The 18,593-nt window shown below is 58.5% G+C and overlaps 6 protein-coding genes across 6 annotated transcripts; 3 read left to right on the top strand and 3 right to left on the bottom strand.

Annotated features, from left to right (window-relative positions):
• Nucleotides 1–6,269: 6,269 nt before the first annotated feature.
• PLICBS_008731 (uncharacterized protein) lies at nt 6,270–6,976 on the top strand (the record flags this gene model as incomplete). The annotated part of the gene is made up of 2 exons (XM_065601443.1): nt 6,270–6,290; nt 6,383–6,976. 2 exons carry the CDS (start codon nt 6,270–6,272, stop codon nt 6,974–6,976), a joined length of 615 nt encoding a protein of 204 aa, XP_065457515.1.
• Nucleotides 6,977–8,123: 1,147 nt separating this feature from the next.
• Nucleotides 8,124–12,026, bottom strand: PLICBS_008730 (histone methyltransferase set1; the record flags this gene model as incomplete). Its single annotated transcript, XM_018324808.2, has 3 exons — nt 8,124–8,227; nt 8,295–11,292; nt 11,382–12,026. The coding sequence occupies 3 exons, from the start codon at nt 12,024–12,026 to the stop codon at nt 8,124–8,126; spliced, it is 3,747 nt and encodes a 1,248-aa protein (XP_018176202.2).
• Nucleotides 12,027–13,459: 1,433 nt separating this feature from the next.
• PLICBS_008729 (uncharacterized protein) lies at nt 13,460–14,821 on the bottom strand (the record flags this gene model as incomplete). The annotated part of the gene is made up of 2 exons (XM_018324809.2): nt 13,460–14,523; nt 14,581–14,821. 2 exons carry the CDS (start codon nt 14,819–14,821, stop codon nt 13,460–13,462), a joined length of 1,305 nt encoding a protein of 434 aa, XP_018176203.1.
• A 516-nt stretch (nt 14,822–15,337) lies between these two features.
• Nucleotides 15,338–16,009, top strand: PLICBS_008728 (uncharacterized protein; the record flags this gene model as incomplete). Its single annotated transcript, XM_018324810.1, has 3 exons — nt 15,338–15,355; nt 15,463–15,767; nt 15,847–16,009. 3 exons carry the CDS (start codon nt 15,338–15,340, stop codon nt 16,007–16,009), a joined length of 486 nt encoding a protein of 161 aa, XP_018176204.1.
• Nucleotides 16,010–16,273: 264 nt separating this feature from the next.
• PLICBS_008727 (uncharacterized protein) lies at nt 16,274–16,989 on the bottom strand (the record flags this gene model as incomplete). Its single annotated transcript, XM_018324811.1, has 2 exons — nt 16,274–16,714; nt 16,774–16,989. The coding sequence occupies 2 exons, from the start codon at nt 16,987–16,989 to the stop codon at nt 16,274–16,276; spliced, it is 657 nt and encodes a 218-aa protein (XP_018176205.1).
• A 318-nt stretch (nt 16,990–17,307) lies between these two features.
• Nucleotides 17,308–18,298, top strand: PLICBS_008726 (uncharacterized protein; the record flags this gene model as incomplete). Its single annotated transcript, XM_018324812.2, has 4 exons — nt 17,308–17,402; nt 17,459–17,820; nt 17,878–18,099; nt 18,159–18,298. The coding sequence occupies 4 exons, from the start codon at nt 17,308–17,310 to the stop codon at nt 18,296–18,298; spliced, it is 819 nt and encodes a 272-aa protein (XP_018176206.1).
• Between the last annotated feature and the right edge of the window lie 295 nt (nt 18,299–18,593).

Here is an 18,593-nt window from a genome sequence, read left to right as displayed (position 1 = left end):
GGGACTCGCAACGGGTAGGTTGGCGTTGCGGAGCTCGCCCGGTACGCCGCTCTACAACCTCGATTTCCAGATATCCAGCCACAGGTGTCTGGGCCAGGTGTGGTAGACCCAGAACGAGCCACCGATAGTACCTGATCGTGAGACGATGGCTGACTCGTCGTCCGCATGGCGAAGAGTATCAAGGGGATGAAGCCTCTCCGGGTGTAAACGCTTCTGAGAATTCGTTTTTCGATGGTTCATAAGTAGTCCGTGCAAGAAGCGAGCACCAGTGCCTTCAAAGCATTTATCATGGCAGCAAAACGACAGGTTCGTTACATTTTCCCACGGGTATTTTAAAGCCATTTCGATTTGTTTGCCTCAAGGGACATCAAAACTTGTGCAAGCGACGTGATGAGTTGGTGGCAATCCTCTCCCAGTCAGTGCGGCTGAGCTGCTGAGCCCGGCAACAAACGCGGATGATGCGACATGAGGATGGCTTAACACACGATGATGAGCCAGCTCCGAGGTTTGCTCCGCCTGTCTGTGACTTGACGGTACTAGTTTGCTGTTTTGCGCTCATGCCCAGCAAACGGGTCGCAAAGACGCAACATAAGAGTAAGTTGTCCGTGAAGCACTGAAATAGGAGGCACCACTTGGGGCCGGACGGACAGGGCTTGAACGGGGACCAACCCATGTGCTGGGGCCCTCATGTGCGGCAACCCCTAGTCTGTGACTCAGCGGAAACTCGAGGCATGAGAGAGTGTCCCTTGGTGAGCCTGTACAGGCAATCATCGCTGCTTCCAGGCCGTTTCGCTACCAAGGAGGGTGAATGAGCTTGGTGGATGTGCTGTTGAGCAAGCAGTCGACTTTCGCTTACCCCTTGAGGCTGTCCGCATCGTTTTGTGGGGGAGTGGCAAAAACATATGTCGGCTCGTCCCGCCTCCCCTCTGCAGACGAGCTGTCGGAGAGCAGTCGAGACGAATCTAATTCTGAAAGGTGGCTGCCCTGCTTCCAAAATCCTGAAACGCAAGAGACATGCAGGAGGCCATCAACCATGTCAGCAATCCCAGTCGAGAAGCGTCCGAGGCGGTAAAATCTTTGCCTCAACTCCGGGGCACCAGGGACAGCCCCTGTTTGATTTTTTAACATTTTATGCCACTTACATGGCAGCATGCAAGCTGCTGAAACGGCGCCCATCCCCAGGTGAGCTGCAGAGCCCGATTGGCATACTTGTTAAGATGCTCGCGGCGGCGGCTGCTACATGACACACAGAAATGTCGCCCTTGAGGTGGTTCCGGATGGCTGTGGCCTCGCTTCTCGAAAATATTGGGGCCAGAGCGGTCTGGATCAGTCAACGAGCCAATGTCAGCGTCTATAAACCGTAGGTGCTTCGCTGATCACTCGCGCCAACGCTTGTCAAATATCGCCCGCATGTGTGCAATCGACCTCGTCCATCGAGGCCAGGCATGCCGGCAGCCCGTTGGGTCCAGGGAGGGTAGTCTTGCTCCGTGGCGACTTGTCGGCTGTTGCTATTAACTGTCAAGTTTGTCTCAGCATTTTACTGACCGGCCCGCAAGACTTGTGCATAGTCCCAACGCATGCCTCTGGAAGCTACCCCTTGAACGGAGAAAAAGCAACAAGGGGCCACCATGGCCAGTAATGTGATCGCTGATAGGCAAACGCCTGCACCAGCGCTGGCGCAATGTTCAGGCAGGAAAGCACCTTATTTGCTCGCCTGCACTTCAGGGGTCCAGGATCGCCTCGAGGCTGAACGAGGCTTGCTTGCCGCGTGAAGACTGCGTCCCCGCGGGTTTTGGGGGAAGCCGGCGAGACACCCATTGACACGCATGTCGCCATTGCATCGTAATAACGTACGGAGTAGAGGCTGTCTACCAGTTTACCGTGGGGGAACATCACAGATCACTGACGATACTCGGTGACAACCTGTTAGGGAGGTTCTGCCAGCTCCAATAGGCACAACGACAAATCGAGACGAGGTTGACGGATAGTGTCGTTGATGCAAAAGGGGCAATCCGCACAAGAGTTGATTCCGTGTCAGAGTAACTCATCGCATCCGATTCCGGGTTTCCGAAATAGAATGCATGCGCAAGGCAGAAATGATACCTCTTGCTTGGTCGCCGGGCACCCCCGGCGGATGCGTGGAAGTCCTATGATTTGCGGGCCAAATGGCGTGCCGCCAATCGGGCGAGATCGAGTCACAAATCAAGATTCGGCAGGAGGGCAAGACTAGACGAAGTTCGGTGGTACCTGGGACAGGGGGGAAGTGCACAACCCAGCTGAACTGACGGGGATGCCGGGGACGCTAAGTCGTGGTGGCAGGTCCGCCATTGACTGAGCATGGGACCCTGTCCTGACCTGTCCTTTATGGACTGCCCTGGTCCCGTCAGGCCCACCGTGGACAAAGTGATGTGTCGGATGGCTGCGTGGCAGCCAGGACGGGACGGCGGGGGCGTTACGTGGTGGTGTTGTCGAGTCCAGAGAAGCGGTAAGATTTGCTGTCGTGTCGCGACTGGACTGTCTGTTGGCGATGAGATTCTGTATGTAAGATGAGGAGAGAGAAAACCTGGGTGAGGGTGGCACGTTTCCGGATGCTTGGGTCCGGAATGTGGCTCCATCGATCCGAACTGCAATGGTCTCTCTTTGGCGCGGGCTCAACGGAGGGTTTGCCCATGCTTCGGAGTTTACATCACAAGGCGGCCATAATCGTGTCCGGCGACCTCTGGCGACAGAAGGGCTGAAAAAGAAAGTCGAGGCATTGGCGTATACAACGGCGACTTTGCTGTAATTTCATCCGCGTCATGCCTGGCCATGCCCGACAAGACCATCGTCATTGTGTCTTTCCGAGGGTCGCCTTATTACGGGAACGGCCTGTCGGCTGGTGGGAGACGTCGGCATCATGACCTGGATGTGGGTGGCACCGGCTTCCAGATAATGCCGGAAAGAAGGCCCTGCGACTTCGTATACTTGCATAATTTCTCCATTTGGACGGAATTGCATCATGCGTGCATGAGCAGGAGTGGCCGGAATGGAGATGGCCAAGCAGTGTGTGGAGCTCGTTTCGAAGGATGCCTGCGGGCTCGTGGAGTGAGAGAGACAGGAGGGCACGGTCGTGGGCAGGTGCAGATGCAGGAATCTTGCATACCGAATAACTACCCTGGCTTGCCATGCTTACCTGGCATATGGGCACCTCGTCGGACGGCCTTGGTTGGTGACGCCATGTCGTGGCGTGACGGGGGCCGAATCCCGTCGGGGAGGATGTCGGGGAGAACAACTGCGTCTTTGTCCGATTTGGCTATCGTGAAATGGCTGGCAAAGCAGAAGCTGGGGCGTACTGGTATTTCATCATGGCGGAGGGGAAGTTGCGCGGCCACAGCTTTTCACAGCTCAATTGGCTGCCTGTTTCTGCTTCTGCCTCAGGCCTTGTGCATCAGGAGTCGAGCAGTCGTGACCCGGTCTCTCTCTCTCTTTCCTCGTCGAGTGGGTTGTTGGAAATGGAAGGGGCTACCGGGGGCAGGGGCTGCACTTTCACTTTTTGCATCGTCGTGAGTGGATGTTTTGATTCGAGGAACCACTGTGGAACGCAACGCAACTGCGCGTGAGGCAGGTGCGAACCAAAACCCCCAGCAATGGGTCAGTGACGGATCAATGACGGGTCAAAGACACGGCAGGACGACACGACGCGACACGCGAGGCGCCTTTAACTTCCAACGCACATCTCCTTTTCAAGCCGCTGCATCAAATCACTACTAGGCCGCAGCCATCTTGCCCCTGTACTTCGTACCGTATTGCGCAGCACAGAGGCACCGTCTGGCTCGCCTCTTACTGTTCCTCGCCTCACGACTTGCCGGGGCAAACCACGCCATCATCATGCTGCAATCTCTGGCCCCTTCGGCAAGCCACCTGGGTTGGCTTCCCTCGTACAACCCAGGCCAGCTCAGTGTGTGGACGACGTCGTCGATCGCCATGCCAGCAAGCCTCTGCGAGTAATATCAGGGAGTAGCCGACACGCTCGACTGGGGTCACACGTCACGTCACCTGGTTTCTTTCTAAGCGGATGAGCGGGTATGGCGGGCATGCTTGCTCGGCTGTCCACCCTGGACCGCCTGAACAGGTGGGGTGGGCGGCCGTGTCTGGCTGTCGTCTGTGCCGTGGTGCGCTGGGCAGTGAGTGTCGTTGGTGAGAGTGGTGCTGAATGCTGATGCATCAAGAGCAGATCTGCGCGACCAACAAGCGTGAACCTTTCCGCCGGACACACGATGCTCATGTCTCACCGTCGATTTCCGCCCTTTCCCATCTCGTCGCGTCACGATTTGCGGTCGACGTCGAGATTTGCATTCCTCCGTCGGCTACGCGAGCATCGCGCTGGGTTGCCTTCGGCCCGACGAAGCAGCCTCCGCTCGATGGATGACCGCCACGAGGCCCACGATCATTTGCACGGAGAGCGGAGGCAGGCTGAGTCCTTCGCTGAAGCCGAGGAAATGCTTCGTGACAGCCACGCACCTCGCCAATCTCTGAGGCTTTCACGACGACCCAATCAGATCGCACACCTCTCCCATCACTGCCAACAACCAGGAGATGCTTGTCTTCGTACAAGTGCAGGTAGGGGGCAAGGGGGCAAAACCGCGTGATTGACCTGCTGTATATGTCCAGCACCGCCGCCAGTCGCCACCATCGTCCGGCCCCACAGCCGAAGCCTGGACTCGGCACGAATACATCGTAGCAAAGCCATGACGACGTCCAAAGGGGTTTGCGACGGACGTTCGGCCAGCAGAGCCAGTTTACGAGGGCGGGCAGAAACTCCGACGGAGCGGCCCACCAGGCACGGCCGTGTCAATGGCAGCCCCGAGCCGAAAAAGTCGAGAGCAGAAGAAACTATATCGGCCTAGAAGACCAGCGCCGGGCACGACGGGTGCGACAGTCGGGCGCCGGCCACGCCGTTCCTCCCATCGTCTAGTCTCGCCTTGGTAATAGCTGACGCCGTCGTCTGGAGAGCTCCACCAGTCAGTGCGTCTTTGCGCTCCCAAGGCTCCCTCTTCCGCCCTCGGGGTGGCTCCACCATTGAACCCTGGCTCTGGCCAGGGTAACAAGCCATCAAGCCAAGTAACCACTCGCGCTTCAGCCCAGGGTCGCCTCTCCCGCTCACACCCTTCACGACCGCGCCCCTCGGCTGCGGTCCGCGTCGAAGTCTGTCTGGGTTGCTCTACCACAAGAAGGAAAAAATCGTGCAAACGCGGCACTTGCAGGGCTGATGAGGCGGACTCACCTTCCAAACACCTCGCCTCGGGCTGTCAGCTCCCGCCCAGCCAGCTGGTACGGTATCCGCGGAGCCTCAGCCGTCGCGCGGGCAAGGGACTCCGGGCATGTGGCGCTGCCACGCTCGGCCCATCCGCCCTCGTTGCGGCGCTGTAATAACACATGGCTGCGGCCGTCACCATCGACGTCTCCGGATCTCGCTCTCGACCGCACGTCGTCGACGGTGTTTTGCTTCCATCTCCCTGCGACCTTGTCCGACTGCCGCACACCTGAGCTTACCAGATCGGTACTACGCTTGCGATTACCACGAGCTCCGTCTCATCTTGTAGGCGAACACAGATCGCAGGCTCCCTCCCAAGCCGAAGCGTCATCCCCTCGACTGCCGTGCTCCCGTCTCGGCTCTCAGCGGCTAGTCACTCGACTTTTGTGGGGGGACACCAAGGCTCGTCTTGTCCTTTGCAGCTCTCTCCACCCCGGGGTGCTGGGCTCTAAGTTCTGTATATAGTCGCCAAGTCAGTGGGCGAGTGCGGTGAAATCTCCATGTCCCCTTCCCTCAGCTTCCCCAGACCTGGTCCTTGCCCCGTCCAATCCCGCCTCGACACCGACGCCTCCGCATGGCGACTGCTTCGAGCGTTGAACCCGTCTAGTTCTCCGAGAGTGGTGTCCGCATCGAGCCATCTCTGCAGGAGAAGCATGCTTTTGCCGACATAGATAGGTACCCAACCGTGGTGGGTGTGCCCCCCCTGACCGTATTAAGCGCCTCGCTCAACGTTGCTTAGACTGCGAGCGTCCAGAACACGCCTCGCCCCCTCGTTTGGTGGTGTTTTGTGCTGCGCTGCGAGACATAATTGTCTGGTCATAGATCTGGTCCTGCGCCACTGCGCCTGTTTCCACCCTGGGGTACCTTTCAAGTCGGCTTCAAATTCACCACAGCCCGCGCCGGAAAGCCTTGCCCATCACGCAAACAACACTCTTTGAATATCAAACACCTGCACTGGCCATAGGGTCTTCTGGGAATGGCGAGACCTTTTAGACATGTTAGTTGGACGTTTGGCTCCCGGGACCATTCTGGGTGCTCTCGACATACCTTCTCTGCCGTTCACTAAGCAGCGCTGACAACTTCCCATAGCCTTTTCAGGAGTTTCAATTCGACATTTTCGACTGGTACCCCAAATACCAGTCATGCCTTCGGTACTTTATCGCCCACGGGCAGCATAGCGTCCCGGTACAGGCCCTCGCCACCCTGATAAACATTAAACTCCCCTTTCAGAAACCGCCAGGCAACGGCCTAGACCTGGCAGCCGAACACACGGGCAGCAGCGGTCAAGACGGGGTGCCGGATGCCGCCATCGTTGGTTCCGTTTCGCTCGTCCCCTATGTCCGCCGACTCGTCGCCACGGGCTTCGACACACCGACAGTGCTCCACGGCTTCTTCGGCGACGACTGGACCACGGGGCTCGGCCCGATCCACGAGGAGGAGCGGCGTAACTACCTCTTTGCGGCGAAGAGTGACACATGGCTCACGGTCAAGACCGCATACGACATGGAGGATGGGCAGACAATCCCCTTCTTGCGCCCGCTGCAAGGGGTTACCAACAAGGAGATTGTCAATGCCGAAAGCAACTGGAGCGAGTGGCTCGCCATGCAGGACTGGATGCTGGGACCCCGAGCCCCCCCTAGCGTGAGCGACAACCAAGGAGGACCTGGGGCCGCAGCAGACTGAAAGCCTGGAGACGACGTCGATAACCGGGAGTCGTAGACGTCAACACTGCGGATTTGGATACCATACGCCCCAAATGCGTTCGCCACTGCCCCAACCTACAAGTTTCAACGCATTTGACGACAACGAAGATCATGAGGACGACGACGAGGTGCTGGTATAAGCGAAACCTATGCACATCAGCGGGCCACACACGAGTCAGCCGGGAACATGACCATGCCCTATAATCGATTGGCATATGCATTTGTATGGGTGGATCCTATATGAAGCGAGATATAACATGGAGAGTGCATGGCAGGCATATGCGATGGTGGACGGCACGCAACGGCCACACGTCCTCTTTGGCTGAGAATGCTCTCTGCTTTGGGCGATTGGATCAAGCGGCGGGGGATCCGAGGGCACGCAAACGAACATGAACGCCCTCATATTACGTCAGAATTGGGATCAATGGGCACGCAAACGAACATCAGCGCCCTCACGTTACGTCAGAATTGCAACGTCATGTTCGCTGAACCCCTTTCTCTATTCATCATCACCGAGTTTCCCTGCCTGCCCACTGGCGACAAACACCTTTCTGTTTGCGCTGGGCGTGTATACTTGTGTACATGGTCAGCCGCAACGCCCCGTAGGAAAGGAAAGAAAAGAAACAACGGGGCTCCGACCCCGGCCCTCCCGCCCACCAGATGAGAGAGGCCGCCCTCTGACCGAGGCCCATTTCGTAAAGGCTGAAGAAAAATCCCGTTGTCGGAAACTCCCAGGGCCCGAGATAAGTCGGGCGGATGCGAGCCCTATGCTCCAGTAACAACCCGCGTCCCTCAACGCCGCAAACAAAGAGAGCCCGAGACAAAGCCACTTTTAGGTTCTTTGCCGCCCTGAAGCCTTTCCCTTCCCCCTTCCCGCTTCCCCCCACCCTCCCGCAACATAAAACACCAGTGCGCCTGCAAAACCCAAGTTATGCGCTGGACTATGATTACAATGGGACGGAACCAATGGAGAGTTTTCGAGGTGGCTTCTGCGTTGAACAGATCCTCTGCAAGGTAGGTGCGGGCGATGATGAGATCGTCGACGACTCGAGGCGCCATGGGATCTCGATGCCCAGGAGGTGAAGCGAATGTTGTCGACACCAGGGCCACCACATAAAAGATGAGGGTTAGTTGAGGAAGCCCTTGCATGCCGGAGTGCCGCAGAGACAGGGAATGCGGTCCAAGCTGCCTATCTCTCGCTCGAACTTGTAGTCGTAGGTCAACTCCTCATCTAAAAGTAGGGTGTTAGAGTCGTTACTTAGACAGTGCCGAAGCTGGAGTCGGAGCGGAACACTTACTCAGAGCAATGTCACGGAGGGCATATATGACGATTCGCTTGCTGCCCTCGACCTTGATGATCTTTGCCGTGCAGTTCGGCATGCAGCTGTGGTTGATGAATCGCGCAATGCCCCCCTTCTTGGTGGCGTCGACGACGGTGTCGTCGTCGATGCGGAACAGATAGCTGCTCCCAATGCCACTCTTAAGATAGCGCTTCTCGCGGATCTCCGATATCTGCTGCCGCACCTCCTCGCCAACATACTCGATAATCATGTCGTCCTTGGCGATATTCTCCATGGCGTAGAGCCCCCAATTATGAATGGCGGACCGGGCGAACTTGACGGGCTTCTTCCGCTTCTTAAGCTGGTTGAACTTGAACACGTCCGAGTCCTGGCCCAGAGTCTTCTTCTGATCGTTCAGATCGGCGACGTATCGTCGGTTGCTGGCACGGTTGGCTCGAGAGTTGCCCTTGGCGATGAGCTTCTCCGCGGCCAATCTGGCAGCCTCGGCGGCGCTGGCGTCCTTGCCCGTCTTCTTGAACCGGGCTTCGCGCTCCTCTCGGGCCTTCTGGACCTTGATGTGGTGTGGCAAATACTTGGACTTCTCGGAATTGAGAATTTTCTTCACACCCTCAGTACGAGCACAGCCCGTAGCATTGGGCACATAGTAGCCCCCAATCGAAATTGGCCGGTCCACTGAGCCATCGGACGAATTGAGCTCTCTGATGCGGTTGCGCTTCCAGAGCCACAGCTCCGCATTTCCAATCTCGGCTGTCGCGTATTTCTTCTGAAGTCTTGCCAGATCCGGCAGGTCTTTCGACCCCAACGCCAAGCTCTGCAGTGAAGAGATGTCGGGTTTGAAGCCATCGGGGAGCGTGAGTGCCGCAGTCAGGGCTTCTGTGGAGAAGAACCTGTCGTCGTGCTTCTCGACCTTGGCTTCCGGGGCTGGCGGGAGGAGTTCTTGTCCCTCAGATTTGGTTGGTACTGGGGGCGCCTCGTCCTCGTCGGCTTGAGACTCAACGTCCTGCTGCCGTTTCAAGGCTTCACGCTCCTCGAATAGCTGCTTCTTGGTCTTTTTCTTCTGCTTTGTTGGCTTCTTCTTCAGACCCTTTGCAGTCTGGGAAGCGGGCGTCTCGGAACGAGAGACACTGCTGTCGATGTCGAACCCAACATCCTCCGAGGTCGCGCGCCCGTTGACTTCAGCCTCGAGACGGCCAATCTTGACGCCGAAGAGCTCTTCATCAGATTTCTTTTGGCGTTTGAGGGCTGTCTCAATGGTCTCTTCCAGCTTGCGCTTCCTTGGCAGTATGCCATCGGGAACGGCCAGGCTCGCCTCCGTCATGGAATCGTCCTCTTGGCGACTCCAAGACCCAAAGTCATCCTTGGAAGCTTCATCGTCCGTGCTCATGCGGCTGCGCGGCCGCGACTCAGGCTCCTCGGTCTCCCGGGCCGCCAGGGCTCCAGCATCAGTCTCGTCATCGGACTCGAAGTCGCTATCAAGGCTCTTAAGGCGATGGTGCAAAGACCTAAATGCAGCGCGGGCCACAGAGGGTCGACTTCTTGAAAAGGGGTCGACGAACGTGCTGCGGTGGGCCTGCCCCTTGCTCTTGTTCTTGCGAATCCTAGGCAACAATTTTGCCTCAAAGGTCCCCGTGCGACGTTCGATGGGATCCGTCCTGGAATTCGGTGTCCCAATCCGCGGACTAGCACTGCCGTCGTCGAAAGCCAACTCCTCATCATCGTCAGGCTGATCAAGGTTGAGCTTCCTTCTCTTGGCAACGTGGTTGGCCGGGTCCAGGAAGTCTGCAAGGCAGGGTGCTGCTACTTGAGTGCGGATATGGCGAATGAGATGTTCCGTCATTTCCCTGCGCACGACCTCGACAGCCTCGATGACTGGATCGAAGTTTTTGGCCCGTTGCTTCTTCTCCTCTTCCAAGTCTGCCTCCTCTTCCCGTCGCCGTCTGGCCGCCTCGTCGTCTCGTCGTCGATATGCTGGCCGCTGACTCCTGTCTGGACTCGGGGTTCGCTTCGGCGCGTTGTCGGTGGAACGTGCAGGCGGGCGCGGCAAGCAAAGCTGCATTGCCATGTCATAGGTGAAGAATTCGGTGTGATTAGCACCTCGGAAGCATCGCTCGGCCTCTGACTTGCCAGTGAAGGAGTTGCGGAATACGATGTAAAAGCCAGTTCTGTCCAACCGTATGTCCTCAAACGCGTAGTTCTTGAGCCGCTTCTTCATGTGAGGAATGATACTAGGCAAAACGGGTACGCTTTCTGCGGTAACGAAGACATAGGGTTGGTCGGCAATCTGCGGTGCGATACTGTGCAATTCAACACCCCGAGGTGTCACGGCGACTGTCGGCTGTTGTTGTGGCGTCGTCGTCGTCGGTTGCCTCTGCGCAGAAGGACCCTTTGGCGCTGTCGGAGGGGGGCGCACGAAAGCAGGTGCGGGCGTAGCGGCCGAAGACGACTTTGGGCCCGTGGGGGGTGGCTTCGGAGTGGACGAGGTTTGCCGCGAAGGCTTTTCTCGGTTGAGCTTCTCTCTCTCGCGCTTTAGGTGTTCCTCGAGCATGCGTCGGCTCTTGCGACCTTCTGGGTCATAGTCCACCTTGACAATGTCGGCATCGATCCTGATCCCGCGGGCGCGAACAGCACGGCGGGCGGCATCGATGGCAGTGACGGGAGGTCGGCCAGGGCGTTTGCTGTCTCGGTAGCGGATTGTCGCAAACCCCAGGTAGCTGCCGGTATCAGGGTGCATCTTATTGCTGCTTTCCGCAATCTCACCAAACGTGGCGAAAACGGTCGTCACTTTGGTAAACGGAACGAGGGGGTTGTAGCGGGTAACGACAATCTGCGTAGGCGGTCCCGGCCCGATGGACGTCTTCGGGTCGTAGGGATACGGCCTGAGGTTCTCGGGGGCATGGCGCAGGCGTGCTTTGGGCAGATAGAAGTCGGTGTTGATGTAGCCTAGCCTGTCGCCAGCCTTGGCCAGCCGCGGGTCTGAAGGGGGAGCGTCATCATCCTGCCACATCGTTAGCCGTGAGTGAGATTCGAGGGACCCAGCCAGTGACGCCCCCCCTTCAGGCCGGGGGTATGTATAGATGGACGTACCAATCCGAATTCTTTGTAGGTCGGTTTGGCGTTCTTGCTAACGCTTTTGTTGCGTACTCGATCGAGGATCGGGTCATATGTGCACTTGATGCCTTTGACGGATGGCAGAGGATCTCGAGCGGGGATGCGCCCGTCGGACGGGGGGCCGCTCCGAGGCGAGGGCTCAGCGCCGCGCTTGGATCGATCATCGCGGTAGACCTGGCCCGGCCGCTCGGCAGACGCGGACGCGGGCATGTCTGGTCTCTGCAGCGGGGCCGGGGAGTGTGAAAGCGAGTCTCTGGGCAGGCTCGCGGAGAGGTGAGAGGCGGGCGCATTTGCCGGGGGCTTCAGCGAGGTGCTGAATATGGATGAGGCAGAGCTAGCGTGGGATGTGGAGGATCCGCCGGTGCTTGGTATCTCGGTGGTTGGTGAGTCGTTGGCGGTATCGTCGCCGTGGGTGTGTGGTGCGTCAGGCAAGGAAGACACGGCGTGAGAGGGCCGGGCGATGCCAGTCGGCGCGTCGACGCCGAGCGCGGCAGGAGGCTCGCGCGACGACGGCGGAGCGGCGGCCGAGGGGCCGCGCCCAGGGCGGTCGGCTTCGGCCCTGACCTTGGCAGCGTTAGGGAAGAATTGAGCGAAACTCACGGCCGGCGGGGTGCGAGTCATCGTGTCGATGAGGCGCTCTTGCTATCGCATGCACCGCGCCGGGCTCATGATATCTCGCGCCGTGGGCTGTCGCTGTCACCATGCAGACTCGTGGCGTCGCTGCGCTCGCGATGGGCAGGCGGCGGTTTGCGGATGTGCAGGGCCGCGGTGAGACGCGCTCGGGCTGAGCGCACGCGACCGGGACGAGAGAGATTGAAGTGGGTGGGCGGCGGCGGCGGCGGCGTCGCAGCAGCAGCGTCGGGCGTATTCACGTGTGTGCAGCGCCAGCAATCGCGGCAAGCGAGGGCCCAAGTTGCGCTGGCAAGCGACGTGCGATGCGATGGCGACCGCGGGCTTCGTGTGATGTGCGGCCCTCGAGGCGAGGGGTCGTCGCGGGTGAGTGAGAGGTGAGAGGGGAGAGAAAGGCGACGTGTGGTGAGGGAGGTGAGAGAAGTTGAAGCTTTGGCGTCCAGGGATGGGCCAGACCAATCCCGATCTAGTGCCGCTGTGAGTGGCCGACCGACCGTGCCCGGGCAGCACCAGCGCTACGGCGCGAGAGCGCGACTGATTGAATGAAGAGCCCAGGGTGCAGTGCGGTGCAGCAGTGCGGGTGCGCAGCAGAGGGGAGGAGGGCCCCCAGTGGCCGGTAGGTACCTACTCGTGGTACACTTGAGGCAGCGTCCAGCGCTCAATCTCATCAGCGCGCTGGAGGTGGTGCGCCAGGTGTAGCCGCACGGGGCAGATGGGCAGCGCGCACGCGCCCGTGGATTGGCTCCATCCACCTGCACTGCACTGCGTGCGTCAAGCCCACATGCAGCCAGCCAGCGCGTCTGTCCCAGCGCCTCGCACGCATTGGGCGCTTGAGCGCGTCCGCCCCACTGCTGTACCCGGAGAATATGTTTTCCCGCTCCAGGATTCCGGCAACCCGTGGATCCCTCCATGCGTGCAGACCATTTCGTTTGGCCGTTGCACGGCCAGGCACCAGCAGCGACTCTTTTTGGCCCTTTGTTTGATTGACACTCAAAGCCAAGCACACGACAATGGACCAAGCGTCTCATGCGTCAGCCACCCGCCATTCCGACGCTTTGGCTGCACTCGGAGCAGCATCACTGCCACTCCGCTCAAGGATACGAATAGCACGGCATTATCGTAGTCAAGCAAGCAATTATTCGTATTCGGGGAGTGCGCACGAAAAACGCCTTTTCCGGAGCGGCCGGGCAGACCACATCCATTCTACGCACCCGATCGTGCTCGGTTGCCATACAAAGGCACCAAAGTGCTCTCGTTTTATACGCGCCGATCCAGGCGCACGATCCCGTTCATTCCGTGAGCGAATTCTGAACGATACCGACCAACGCCAAGCGCGGAGCAGTGTCGTCATGCTCCGCGCCGTAGTCCTTCCCTGAACGCCAGCATCAATCCAGTGCCACTTCCTCATTTGGCCGGTACCCAACTCAGATAGTGAGCTTCATCTCAAACTCCTCGTCATCGTCTGAGTCGAGCAGTGGACCTCGCATCGGCGGCAGATCCTCGTCGTCGACGTCGTCGAAAATCGACAAGAACTGCAGCCGCTCCGCGGGCGTCTCGCTGCGGCTGGGGCCCTGACGGATGCGTGCTGGGGTGATGGTGAGGTCACTTTCTGCGTCGCGAGGCGTAGGCGCTCTGGTCACTGGGTTGCGACGCTCGCTTACACTCGGCGCTCGACGAGAAAGCATGGACGAAGCCGTTCGACCTTTGTTGTAGCCGATGGTGGTGCGTGACGCCGCTTCTGCTGCTATGTTGCCAGTGGCCGTGGCCGCCGTGGACGTGATCGGCTTCGCCGGCCTGGATCGAGACATCAGTGCAGAAAGTGGCCGTCGAGGAGCCTTGGGCGCTGTCATTGCCTTGTTTGGAGCCAGTTTCTGGGCACCCGACGACATTGCCAGAGCCGATGCCGCCCTCCTCGACGTGATGGTCGGTGGGTTCCGCTGCGTGCCCGCCCTGACTCTCGCTCTCTCGTCCTTGCTTTCCTCAGGCTTGCGTCGGATGGCTGCCGTTGTCTCTTCGATGTCTGCCGCGTTCCACTGCAAGTCGTCGAGATCACGCTGGGTGCGCTCTTCGACCCGTTTCAGCACGGCCTCCATTTCCTCGTTGAATTTCTTCTCCTCCCGTGAGATGCCGTTTCCGTCAGGACGGTTATAGTGCTGGTAGAAGCCCTTGAGGAAGTTCTCCTTCTTCAAGCCTTCGAATGTGAGACCGCCTTTCGGGAGAACATCCGACTCGTATGGCAACGGAGCCACTGGCGGTGGCGCATACTCTGGCTCGTCGTCGTGGTCCGAATGGTTGTCCTGTGAGTCGGGCTGAATCTTAAGCTTGATCGGGGCAACATCGACAGGTTGCAGCTTCGGCTTCTGTACGTTGGTCTGCTTCGCCTGTGACTTTTCGATTTCGTTGACCCTCTCCTTGACCCCGCCGCTTCGCCCGGCCTTGGCTTTGGCATTCGTGGTTTTGTTCCCGAGAGGCGCCCTCGTCCGCGGTTCTGTTGACATCATAGTCAGCAAAAGTGAGCTCGTGCGACACATCCAAGCTCACGCACCCATCGGCGTCACCATGGACTGCTGCTGGCCCTTTTTGGCCGTCATCCTGTCCATTCCACCCGGCTTGGTGCCGGCGCCTCCCAATCCGGTCTTGCCCGCAAACGCGGTCGGTAGGTTCTCATCGTTGCGAAACGCAAGGGGCGTCTTGGGATAGCGTGCGCCGGGCGTCTTTGGCTGTTGCTTCGTCGGAACCTGCTGGCTGTGCGCCAGGTTCTCCTGGTCGCGATGCGACGCGAGCATGGCGTGTAAACAGATGCCTCGGTGATTTTCCGTCTGCGTTTTGTTGTTTATCGAAACCTGGATTGGGCAATATCGTGACTTCGGAGGGTCGACTCGGATCGATGACACAGCTTAGGACTCGTTCATGACAAAGGGGGTCTCGTCATGTACGCGCACAAGTCCCGTGGCGAGTGTTGGGGTCCGCCACGTCTTTAAGTTGATCCGTGCGAAGTGTTGACACGGCAACAGCCACAGCCCCCGTCGGCGCAGCGCGGTGGTGTCGCTGGAACGCAGCCCCCTGAGCGGCCCAAGACACCCAAGCCACAGGGGCCCCGGCGCTGGTCAGCCGCGCAGCCACACCTCGCATCGCATCGTTGGAGGGGCACATCGTTCCCCCTTCCCCATCAAACCGTCCGGTCCATCTATCATCTCCTTTTCCCGGGCCCCATCCGTCATCAACTCGCCTGCATCGCAAACACCTTTACCGACCTTCCACAGCGCCCTTACCCACACGCGTCGACGCTACAAACCTGCAAAATGGATCGCATCAAGGAGGTTCGTCTTTCCCACCCCTCAAGCTCGCGACCCCACTCGCATGCCCATGCTTTAGAGGGGTAAGCTCCGAAGGCACAGGACCGACGCGGCTGACTTGCGGTGTCTAGAAAATGAACTCGCTCCGCCTGGAGAACGACGAGGCCAACGCCAAGATCGAGGAGCTGCAGGCGAAGAACAAGGTCTTGGAGCAGGAGGGTCTTGCCAACGAGCAGGAGATCAAGTCGCTCCAGCACAAGAACGGCATCCTCGAGGGTGAGGTGGAGAAGCTCGAGGCCCAGATCAAGGACTTCAAGAAGGCCGCCGACGAGGGTCAACAACACGGCACCCAGAACGAGACACTCCAGCGACGACTGCAGCTCCTCGAGGACGAGGCTGAGGAGGCCGACAAGACTCTTCGCGAGACCAACGAGAAGTACGTGACAGCTCCACCTTCTGCACACCGCTACGCTGCTACGAGATGCCACATGCTAACATTCGCTTCGCACCGCTAGGCTCCGACAAACCGATGTCAAGGCCGGCCACTTTGAGCGCAAGGTGCAGGCGTGCGAGGCCGAGCGCGACCAGTGGGAGGCAAAGTACGAGGAGATGGCCAAGAAGTACGCGACCCTGGAGAAGGACCTGAAGGACCTGCAGGACGAGATTGGCAACATTTGATCGCGGATCCTTCCTTTCTTAGTAGATACCTGTCCATACGAGTACGCATGTATGTTGGCGAAACTCTGAGGAATCCGTTGGCTGGGCAGTCCGGGACCTCGGCGGTCCCGTCGTGACGCGAGGAGCTTGAATGAGCGAGAGCAGTGGATGGTCTAGCCCGAATCCTGCGACGCATTTCTAGCTAATTGAGCTGCCTTTCCTTGGGGGTATATGTTTCCAAACAGCGCTGTGAGGTTGCCATACTTGTATCCATCTCTTGATTGATCAATATTTTCTTGACTTGGCCCGATGTTTCCTTTCCGTCAGCTGCCGCTCAATCTTTGTTTCGTATCGGAACTTCTTCTTCTTTTTCTTGGGCCTGCTCGGTTCTTTGCCCTCCGACTTGCCCTCTTTGTCTTCGTCGGCGTCCTCGTTCTCGTCGTCTTGCTCTTTGTCATTCTCTAGCTGCGGCTTGCTCAGCCCGTCCCGAGATACGGACACGGACTCGACTGTCACTGTCGTATAACGATCTTCGTCCACGTATTCCTCCTCGTGGTCAACGATGTCCAAGTCGGGCTTATCGGGTATGCCGTCCCATTCGTCCGAAGCTTCAGCCTCGTCGCCGGACTCCGCCTCGACGGGGTCGACCACAGCGCCGGACTCTCTTAGTAGTCGGTTCACGGTTTCAACGTGTTGCTCGACTTCGCGCTTGCGCTCGTCACGCATCTGGAGCCATCTTCGTTAGTCGAGGGCAAAGGTTCCAGGTCACCGGGGCAAGCAAGTACCTGTTTTCGCGTCTCCAGCTTTTCTTGCCGGGCTTGCTTCGCCGCCTGCTCCTGCGCAAACTTTATGCGCTGCTGTTTCCGCTTGTGAAAGCCCGTGAGGAACTCATGGCGAGCGTCGTTGTCGAAGGTAACCTCTTCGACAGCCGATGTCGTCTTTCGCTTTTTGCTTGGCGGTGGCAGTATGCTCTTCTTCGGTCTCGGCTTTGCGAAAAACATGGCGACAGCACTCTGTGGGAGAAAGGAGCTCGATTGGAATCTTCGCCGTCAAAAAGTGGTCGCTGGAGATTTCCAGCAGGTCGTTATGTCGCACGCTTGCTTGCTTTTTGCAGCACTTCAAGATTCAATGGCAGGGGCCCCTAAACTTTCGCTCACCTCGGTGTACACCAAGTGGGGTGTTGCGCCAAACGCTGCCGGATTACGTAAATGGTCTACATCACTCCCCAGCGGGCTGGCGCGGTGTCCAGTGCTTCGGGAGCTCGCCTCAACAGCCTGCCAGGAGAGGAACGGGTCAACCGTTCATCGACATCGCCAACCATGCGTCTCCAAGTAATCGCCAGCGCCCTGGCACTGCCCGGAGCTGCGTTTGCTCTATCAGACTCCTCCCCTTGGGTGTTGCTCTCCACGTCCAAGTAAGCGCCGTCGCGACCGGGCCACGAGCTGGCAATCGAGCTGACGCCTCGTCTAGGCTTCGAGATGCGTCCAAACACAACCAGATCCAGACCAGCTCAGAGGTGTTGAAGCACACCAAGAGTGTCCTGGCGGAATGCCCGACCGATCGATACCTCGTCGTGACCCAGCCCGGCGTCCACGCCGCCGACCTGCGCCGCGATGACGGATGCGCAATGCCGCACCTGTGCCGGGCTGTGGATGACTCCAGGATCAAGAGCCGGTATACGGTTTCCGAGGTCGTGGGCAGCGTGACTGGTGCAGGCGTTGCCGAATACATTAGGTCATCTTGCGCCGAGAAGAAGAAGACTGTCACTGTCAATGAAGTGGCACTCGGCTCTTTGGTCGGCAAGGACCGAGCCGGCGCGTTGTCGCACAACGGTACATCCATTCACGCCAGACATATTTGCTAGGAACTTGAGCTAAACGAATCGATAGATGCCGTGCTTGCCAACAACATCGACTCTGTTACCAAGTCGGGCAGCTACACGATCCTCTTCTACTCGACGCCCAGTGAGCCGGCTTACGAGCCCGAGTTTGTGGACTCCCTGCACATGGACCTTAAGAGAGACATGGAGGGCACGCCTCGCGCTGGAAACAAAAACAGCACACAGAGAGACACTCGCCCTCTGTTCGAGAAGTACCAGTTCTTCACACCTGGTACGTATTTAGAGGCTGCTCGCCACTGCTGCTCAGACCACAACTAACATGGCTCGCAGGCATCTTCATGGGTCTGCTCGTGGCGCTGGTTCTGTTTTCGATCCTCGGCGTCGGCCTGAAGGCCCTTAGCAGCCTGGAGGTCTCGTACGGTGCCTTTGAGAAAGAGATGGGCCCCGCTGCTCAGAAGAAGCAGCAGTAGACATGGTCGTATACGTGTTCGTATACACGTTCAGCGAGGAGGTGGCGTGTTGATCCATGGCCTTGTGGCCGCAGTGTATCATGTGTATGCAAATATGGAGTTATAGGCTGTGTTTGGGTGTTTGCGCCTCCCTTGTGGACAACACGCAAGGAAGGCGGGCTAGAAATAAGATATTCGTTCAAGCATGTTTCGCCAACACATCTGAAATCCCCTGTCGGCAATTTTATCTGCAACTCCTCTGAACGCCTTTTTACTCCAATGCAAGTGGACTGGGAACGACCCAGCCAAGCCTGCA

Source organism: Purpureocillium lilacinum (assembly GCF_023168085.1).
Source record: "Purpureocillium lilacinum CBS 284.36 DNA, scaffold_6, whole genome shotgun sequence".
Lineage (NCBI taxonomy): Eukaryota > Fungi > Ascomycota > Sordariomycetes > Hypocreales > Ophiocordycipitaceae > Purpureocillium > Purpureocillium lilacinum.
The sequence above is the reverse complement of the archived record's forward strand: the minus strand, read 5'-3'. Positions and strand labels throughout refer to the sequence as shown.